At 42.4% G+C, this 10,201-nt stretch overlaps 1 protein-coding gene across 1 annotated transcript; it reads right to left on the minus strand.

Annotated features, from left to right (window-relative positions):
* Positions 1 to 141: 141 nt before the first annotated feature.
* LOC311122619 (katanin p60 ATPase-containing subunit A-like 2) lies at positions 142 to 10,189 on the minus strand (the record flags this gene model as incomplete). Its single annotated transcript, XM_084196960.1, has 3 exons — positions 142 to 281; positions 1,371 to 1,473; positions 10,085 to 10,189. Coding segments are annotated over 3 exons (348 nt in total), but the record flags the coding sequence as incomplete, so codon positions are not given.
* Positions 10,190 to 10,201: the final 12 nt, after the last annotated feature.

Below are 10,201 nucleotides of genomic sequence, written 5' to 3' on the forward strand. Positions count from 1 at the left end.
AGATATTTATATTCAATATTGAGTGTGCATGTGTCCCTCTCCCGGGTGTCAGACAGACCTGTACTCCCTCTCCCAGGTATCAGACAGATTCGTACTCCCTCTCCCAGGTGTCAGACAGATTCGTACTCCCTCTCCCAGGTATCAGACAGATTCGTACTCTCTCTCCCAGGCGGTGTATTTGTCTGTAAGGTTCCTGGCCGAGGGTTTGGTGTGAGCGATCACCTCCAGGAAGTCCTCTGTTGTCACGGTTTCCAGGTGAATGACAGGCATTTTGCAGCTCTCTGTAGGGGGAGGAGGGAGGGGAGGTTGCTATGGTAAAGGTTATTAGCAACGGATAGCCGTCCTATCACCTCGGCCGTCATTTTCTATTCATTTCCAGATGATTCTACATGTTAAATCGGCATCGTTTTTTCAACCCCCAGCAGGAGACCTACTGCACACAGCTGAGTGCTTCTGAAAAACTCAATCCTCCACTCTTGGGTTAGGGTCAGGGTCAGCTGATTAAAAATCAAACTCAACCCTCCACTCTTGGGTCAGGGTCAGCTGATTAAAAATCAAACTCAACCCTCCACTCTTGGGTTAGGGTTAGGGTCAGCTGATTAAAAATCAAACTCAACCCTCCACTCTTGGGTTAGGGTTAGGGTGTCAGTATGGTACCGATGTGATGAGGAGTCAGGCGCAGGACACAGAGGTTTAGTCCAACAAACTTTACTATTAGTAAAGTGTACAATAATCCATACACGACCTCGAAAATACAGAGGCGAGAAACAGTACGCAACATGCGTAAAACAAATACCATGAAGAGCGCAAAAACACGCAGCTCAAAAGACACGCGGACAACAACACACAATATAACTAACACAAAACAGGGAACTTATAGGACACGTAATTAGGACACAAACAGACACAGGTGTACCAGACAGACCAAAGCAATCAACACACGAAACATACAACGGTGGCAGCTAGTATTCCGGGGACGGCGAACGCCGAAGCCTGCCCGAACCAGGAGGAGGAGCAGCCTCGGCCGAAACCGTGACATAGGGTCAGCTGATTAAAAATCAAACTCCACCCTCCACTCTTGGGTTAGGGTTAGGGTCAGCTGATTAAAAATCAAACTCAACCCTCCACTCTTGATTGTCAATACCTGAGTTTTCAGCTGATTAAAAATGACATAATGTAACCCTGCTGGTGGCTCTCTAGAGCATCAAATATCTTCCTGACTGGTCTCATGGCTGTTTCCTTACCCTGCTGGTGGCTCTCTAGAGCATCAAATATCTTCCTGACTGGTCTCATGGCTGTTTCCTTACCCTGCTGGTGGCTCTCTAGAGCATCAAATATCTTCCTGACTGGTCTCATGGCTGTTTCCTTACCCTGCTGGTGGCTCTCTAGAGCATCAAATATCTTCCTGACTGGTCCCATGGCTGCTTCTTTACACACCAGCCTGATATCAGACCCAGAGTAGCCCTCCGTCGCCTAGAATATATAGATATTACTATTAATATACCAAAACAACAACATATAGTACTACTATTAACTACTACTACTAGCTAACCTACTATGATACAAGACAACAACATATAGTACTACTATTAACTACTACAACTAGCTAACCTACTATGATACAAGACAACAACATCCATTAAATCAAATCAAATTAAATTATATTTGTCACATACACGTTTAGCAGATGTTATTGCAGGTGTAGCGAAATGCTTGTGTTTCTAGCTCCAACAGGGCAGTATATCTAACAATTCACAACAATACACACAATACACACAAATCTAAAAGTAAAAGAATGCAATTAAGGAATATATAAATATTATAAATATTAAGATGAGCAATGTCAGAGTGGCATAGACTAAGATACAGTAGAATAGAATACAGTTGGAGTCGGAAGTTTACATACACCTTAGCCAACTAGATTTAAACTCAGTTTTTCACAATTTCTGACATTTAATCCAAGTAAAATTCCCTGTTTTAGGTCAGTTAGGATCACCACTTTATTTTAAGAATGTGAAATGTCAGAATAATTGTCACGATCGTCTAATGAGGGAGACCAAGGCGCAGCGTTGCGGGTGAACATATTATATTTATTCAACTGATCACACGATCAAAACAAAGAACGAAACGTGAAGTCCTTCGATACACAACCAAAAGGAACAAGAAACCACAAAACACAAAGTGCAAGACAAACAGTTAAATATGGCTCCCAATCAGAGACACCCAGCTGACACTCGTTGCCTCTGATTGGGAGTCACTCAGCCCAACATAGAAAATTAAACATAGACTTACACACCCTGGCTCAACATAACATAGTCCCCAGAGCCAGGGCGTGACAGTACCCCCCCCCAAAGGCGCGGACTCCGGCCGCGCCAAACAACCACAACAGGGGAGGGACCGGGTGGGCACTCCGCCTCGGCGGCGGATCCGGCTCCGGACATGACCCAGGCACGGGTTGTGCTGGACTGACGACGCACACCCCTGGCTTGATGCGTGGAGGAGGAACGGGCCGGACCGGGCTGACGAAGCGCACCCCTGACTTGGTGCGGGGAGCAGGAATGAGCCGGACCGGGCTGACGACGCACACCACTGACCCGGTGCGGGGAGCTTGGACGGGCCGTACCGGGCTGGCGACGCGCACCACAGACTTGGTGCGGAGAGCAGGAACGGGCCGGACAGGGCTGACGACGCACACCACTGGCTTGGTGCGGGAAGCTTGGATGGGCCGGACTGGGCTGGCGACGCGCACCACAGACTTGGTGCGGAGAGCAGGAACGGGCCGTGCCGGACTGACGACGCACACCACTGGCTTGGTGCGGGAAGCTTGGATGGGCCGGACTGGGCTGGCGACGCGCACCACAGACTTGGTGCGGAGAGCAGGAACGGGCCGGGCTGGGCTGTCGACGCACACCGTAGGCTTTGTGCGTGGAGCAGGGACAGGCCGGGCTGGGCTGTCGACGCACACCACTGACTTGGTGGGAATGGCAGGAACAGGCCGGGCCGGGCTGACGACGCGCACCACTGACTTGGTGGGAATGGCAGGAACAGGCCGGACCGTACTGGGGACACACACCACTGGCCCCACGCAGGGATCAGGAACGGGCCGGACCGGACTGGTAACACACCCCAGTACCTCTCGCCGTGCCTCCACACTTTCCCTCTCCTCTGTGCCCAGTGGCCCCCCTAACCTGGCGGCCTTCTCTGCCAACGCTTTGCACCGCTCTAACCCGTACACCTGCTGGCCCGACGTCGTGAGCCCCCCCCTAAACATTTCCTGGGGGTCTCTCCTCCCTCTTGCCAGACTCGCAATCATCTCCTCCCACGTCCATCCTCTCTCCTCGTCCCGCTGCTTGATCCAGTCGAGGTTGCCACGGAGATCTGCCAGCGATGGCTCCTGAACACGCTGCTTGGTCTGGTTAAGGTGGTTTCTTCTGTCACGAACGTCAGGGAGGGAGACCAAGGCGCAGCGTTGCGGGTGAACATATTATATTTATTCAACTGATCACACGATCAAAACAAAGAACGAAACGTGAAGTCCTTCGATACACAACCAAAAGGAACAAGAAACCACAAAACACAAAGTGCAAGACAAACAGTTAAATATGGCTCCCAATCAGAGACACCCAGCTGACACTCGTTGCCTCTGATTGGGAGTCACTCAGCCCAACATAGAAAATTAAACATAGACTTACACACCCTGGCTCAACATAACATAGTCCCCAGAGCCAGGGCGTGACAATAATAGTAGAGAGAATGATTTATTTCAGCTTTTCTTTCTTTCATCACATTCCCAGTGGGTCAGAAGTTTACATACACTCAATTAGTATTTGGTAGCGTTGCCTTTAAATTGTTTCACTTGGGTCAAACGTTTCGGGTAGCCTTCTACAAGCTTCCCACAATAAGTTGGGTGAATTTTGGCCCATTCCTCCTGACAGAGCTGGTGTAACTGAGTCAGGTTTGTAGGCCTCCTTGCTCGCACACGCTTTTTCAGTTCTGCCCACACATTTTCTATAGGATTGAGGTCAGGGCTTTGTGATGGCCACTCCAATACCTTGACTTTGTTGTCCTTAAGCCATTTTGCCACAACTTTGGAAGTATGCTTGGGGTCATTGTCCATTTGGAAGACCATTTGCGACCAAGCTTTAACTTCCTGACTGATGTCTTGAGATGTTGCTTCAATATATCCACATAAATTTCCTTCCTCATGATGCCATCTATTTTGTGAAGTGCACCAGTCCCTCCTGCAGCAAAGCACCCCCACAGCATGATGCTGCCACCCCCGACCAGAGGACATTTCTCCAAAAAGTACGATCTTTGTCCCCATGTGCAGTTGCAAACCGTAGTCTGGCTTTTCTATGGCAGTTTTGGAGCAGTGGCTTCTTCCTTGCTGAGCGGCCTTTCAGGTTATGTCGATATAGGACTTGTTTTACTGTGGATATAGATACTTTTGTACCTGTTTCCTCCAGCATCTTCACAAGGTCCTTTGCTGTTGTTCTGGGATTGATTTGCACTTTTCGCACCAAAGTACGTTCATCTCTAGGAGACAGAACGTGTCTGAGCGGTATGACGGCTGCGTGGTCCGATGGTGTTTATACTTGCGTACTATTGTTTGTACAGATGAACGTGGTACCTTCAGGCATTTGGAAATTGCCCCCAAGGATGAACCAGACTTTTGGAGGTCTACAATTCTTTTTCTGAGGTCTTGGTTGATTTATTTTGATTTTCCCATGATGTCAAGCAAAGAGGCACTTAGTTTGAAGGTAGGCCTTGAAATACATCCACAGGTACACCTCCAATTGACTCAAATTATGTAAATTAGCCTAATCAGAAGCTTCTAAAGCCATGACATCATTTTCTGGAATTTCCCAAGCTGTTTAAAGGCACCGTCAACTTAGTGTATGTAAACTTCTGACCCACTAGAATTGTGATACAGTGAATTATAAGTGAAATAATCTGTCTGTAAACAATTGTTGGAAAAATTACTTGTGTCATGCACAAAGTAGATGTCCTAACCGACTTGCCAAAACTATAGTTTGTTAACAAGACATTTGTGGAGTGGTCAGATTTGCCGAAGGGAGGGCGGGGGAGGGCCTTGTAGGCATCCCGGAAGTTGGAGTAGCAGTGGTCGAGTGTTTTAGCAGCGCGAGTACTACAGTCGATGTGTTGATAGAAGTTCGGTTGCGTTTTCCTCAAATTTGCTTTGTTAAAATCCCCAGCTACAATAAATGCGGCCTCAGGATATGTGGTTTCCAGTTTGCATAAAGTCCAGTGAAGTTCTTTGAGGGCCGTCGTTGTATCGGCTTGAGGGGGAATATACACGGCTGTGACTATAACCAAAGATAATTCTCTTGGGCGGTAATACGTTCGGCATTTGATTGTGAGGTATTCTAGGTCGGGTGAACAGAAGGACTTGAGTTCCTGTATGTTATCACAATCACACCATGAGTAGTTAATCATGAAACACACATCCCCGAATTTCTTCTTCCGATGTACTGAGAACCCAGCTGGCTGTATGGACGGGGACAGTATATCCCGAGAGAGCCATGTTTCCGTGAAACAGAGTATGTTACAGTCCCTGATGTCTCTCTGGAAGGAGATTCTTGCCCTGAGCTCGTCTACTTTATTATCCAGGGCTGAACATTAGTGAGTAATATACTTGGAAGCGGTGGATGGTGTGCACGCCTCCTGAGTCGGACTAGAAGTCCACTCCGAATACCCCTTCTCCGCCGGCGGTGTTTTGGATCAGCCTCTGGAATCAGTTCAATTGCCCTGGGGGGTACAGACAAAGGATCCAACTCGGGAATGTCGTATTCCCGGTCGTAATGCTGGTGAGTTACTGCCGCTCTGATATCCAAAAGTTATTTCCGGCTGTATGTAATAACACAAAACATTTCCTGGGCTAATAATGTTAGAAATAACACACACACAAAAAAATACTGCAAAGTTGCTCAGGAGCTAGAAGCAGAGCTGCCATGTCTGTCGCCTCATTTTCACACTATTAACTACTACAACTAGCTAACTTATTACTATGATACAATATAACATATATTACTACTATTAACTACTACAACTAGCTAACTAACTTATTACTATGATACAATATAACATATTACTACTATTAACTACTACAACTAGCTAACTAACTTATTACTATGATACAATATAACATATATTACTACTATTACCTACTACAACTAGCTAACTAACTTATTACTATGATACAATATAACATATATTACTACTATTACCTACTACAACTAGCTAACTAACGTATTACTATGATACAATATAACATATTACTACTATTAACTACTACAACTAGCTAACTAACTTATTACTATGATACAATATAACATATTACTACTATTAACTACTACAACTAGCTAACTTATTACTATGATACAATATAACATATATTACTACTATTAACTACTACAACTAGCTAACTTATTACTATGATACAATATAACATATATTACTACTATTAACTACTACAACTAGCTAACTAACTTATTACTATGATACAATATAACATATATTACTACTATTAACTACTACAACTAGCTAACTTATTACTATGATACAATATAACATATATTACTACTATTAACTACTACAACTAGCTAACTTATTACTATGATACAATATAACATATATTACTACTATTAACTACTACAACTAGCTAACTTATTACTATGATACAATATAACATATATTACTACTATTAACTACTACAACTAGCTAACTTATTACTATGATACAATATAACATATATTACTACTATTAACTACTACAACTAGCTAACTAACTTATTACTATGATACAATATAACATATATTACTACTATTAACTACTACAACTAGCTAACTTATTACTATGATACAATATAACATATATTACTACTATTAACTACTACAACTAGCTAACTAACTTATTACTATGATACAATATAACATATATTACTACTATTAACTACTACAACTAGCTAACTAATTACTATGATACAATATAACATATTACTACTATTAACTACTACAACTAGCTAACTAACTTATTACTATGATACAATATAACATATATTACTACTATTAACTACTACAACTAGCTAACTTATTACTATGATACAATATAACATATATTACTACTATTAACTACTACAACTAGCTAACTAACTTATTACTATGATACAATATAACATATATTACTACTATTAACTACTACAACTAGCTAACTAATTACTATGATACAATATAACATATTACTACTATTAACTACTACAACTAGCTAACTAACTTATTACTATGATACAATATAACATATATTACTACTATTAACTACTACAACTAGCTAACTAACTTATTACTATGATACAATATAACATATATTACTACTATTAACTACTACAACTAGCTAACTAACTTATTACTATGATACAATATAACATATTACTACTATTAACTGCTACAACTAGCTAACTTACTATGATACAAGACAAAAACATACAGTGCATTCGGAAAGTATTCAGACCCCTTGACCTTTTCCACATTTTGTTACGTTACAGCCTTATTCTAAAATTGATTAAATTATATTTGTTCCTCATCAATCTACACACAATACCCCATAATGACTAAGCGAAAACAGGTTTTAAGACATTTTAGCAAATATATAAAAAATGTAAAGCAGAAATACTTTATTTACATAAGTATTCAGACCCTTTGCTATGAGACTCGAAATTGAGGTCAGGTGCATCCTGTTTCCATTTATCCTCCTGGAGATGTTTCTAAAACTTGATTGGAGTCCACCTGTGGTAAATTCAATTGATTGGACATGATTTGGAAAGGCACACACCTGTCCATATAAGGTCCCACAGTTGACAGTGCATGTCAGAGCAAAAAGCAAGCCATGAGGTCGAAGGAATTGTCCGTAGAGCTCCGAGACAGGATTGTGTCGAGGCACAGATCTGGGGAAGGGTACCAAAACATTTCTGCAGCATTGAAGGTCCCCAAGAACACAGTGGCCTCCATCATTCTTAAATGGAAGAAGTTTGGAACCAACAAGACTCTTCCTAGAGCTGGCCGCCCGGCCAAACTGAGCAATCGGGGGAGAAGGGCCTTGGTCAGGGAGGTGACCAAGAACCCGATGGTCACTCTGACAGAGCTCCAGAGTTCCTCTGTGGAGATGGGAGAACCTTCCAGAAGGACAACCATCTCTGCAGCACTCCACCAGACAGAAGCCTCTCCTCAGTAAAAGGCACATGACAGCCCGCTTGGAGTTTGCCAAAAGGCACCTAAAGGACTCTCAGACCATGAGAAACAAGATTCTCTGGTCTGATGAAACCAAGATTGAACTCTTTAGCCTGAATGGAAAGCATCACATCTGTAGGAAACCTGGCACCATCCCTATGGTGAAGCATGGTGGTGGCAGCATCATGCTGTGGGGATGTTTTTCAGCAGCAGGGACTGGGAGACTAGTCAGGATCGAGGGAAGGATGAACGGAGCAAAGTACAGAGAGATCCTTGATGAAAACCTGCTCCAGAGCGCTCAGGACCTCAGACTGGGGCAAAGGTTCACCTTCCAACAGGACAACAACCCTAAGCACACAGCCAAGACAACGCAGGAGTGGCTTCGGGACAAGTCTCTGAATGTCCTTGAGTGGCCCAGCCAGAGCCCGGACTTGAACCCAATCTAACATCTTTAGAGAGACCTGAAAATAGCTGTGCAGCAACGCTCCCCATCCATCCTGACAGAGCTTGAGAGGATCTGCCGAGAAGAATGGGAGAAACTCCCCAAATACAGGTGTGCCAAGCTTGTAGCGTCATACCCAAGAAGACTCAAGGCTGTAATCTCTGCCAAAGGTGCTTCAACAAAGTACTGAGTGAAGGGTCTGAATACTAATGTAAATGTGATATTTCTGTTTTGTATTTCTAAAAACCTGTTTTTGCTTTGTCATTATGGGGTACTGTGTTTTAATCAATTTTAGAATAAGGCTGTAACGTAACAACATGTGGAAAACGTCAAGGGGTCTGAATACTTTCCGAATGGACTGTATAGTACTACTCTTAACTACTACAACTAGCTAACTTACTATGATACAAGACAACAACATATAGTCCTACTATTAACTACTACAACTAGCTAACTTACTATGATACAAGACAACAACATATAGTACTACTCTTAACTACTACAACTAGCTAACTTACTATGATACAAGACAACAACATATAGTCCTACTATTAACTACTACAACTAGCTAACTTACTATGATACAAGACAACAACATATAGTACTACTCTTAACTACTACAACTAGCTAACTTACTATGATACAAGACAACAACATATAGTCCTACTATTAACTACTACAACTAGCTAACTTACTATGATACAAGACAACAACATATAGTACTACTCTTAACTACTACAACTAGCTAACTTACTATGATACAAGACAACAACATATAGTCCTACTATTAACTACTACAACTAGCTAACTTACTATGATACAAGACAACAACATATAGTACTACTCTTAACTACTACAACTAGCTAACTTACTATGATACAAGACAACAACATATAGTCCTACTATTAACTACTACAACTAGCTAACTTACTATGATACAAGACAACAACATATAGTACTACTCTTAACTACTACAACTAGCTAACTAACTATGATACAAGACAACAACATATAGTACTACTATTAACTACTACAACTAGCTAACTAACTATGATACAAGACAACAACATATAGTCCTACTATTAACTACTACAACTAGCTAACTTACTATGATACAAGACAACAACATATAGTCCTACTATTACCTACTACAACTAGCTAGCTAACTTACTATGATACAAGACAACAACATATAGTACTACTATTAACTACTACAACTAGCTAACTAACTATGATACAAGACAACAACATATAGTCCTACTATTACCTACTACAACTAGCTAGCTAACTTACTAGGATACAAGATAACATCTATTACTACTTTTTTATATAATTGTCTTAGTAGTCAATCATATAGTCAACAGAGAGACTTGAGATCCCCCCTGCTCCTCCACCCTACCTGTGCTAGCGTCTCATAGGCCAGCTCGGTGCGTAGCTCCACCCCTCCAGTGCAGCTGAGTGGAGGCAGCCAATGAGAGACCATGGCTTGTCGGGCAGGGCCAGAGGAAGGCCAACC

The sequence above is a fragment of the Coregonus lavaretus genome, assembly GCF_964263955.1.
Source record: "Coregonus lavaretus genome assembly, contig: HAP1_SCAFFOLD_4429, whole genome shotgun sequence".
Taxonomy (NCBI): Eukaryota; Metazoa; Chordata; class Actinopteri; order Salmoniformes; family Salmonidae; genus Coregonus; species Coregonus lavaretus.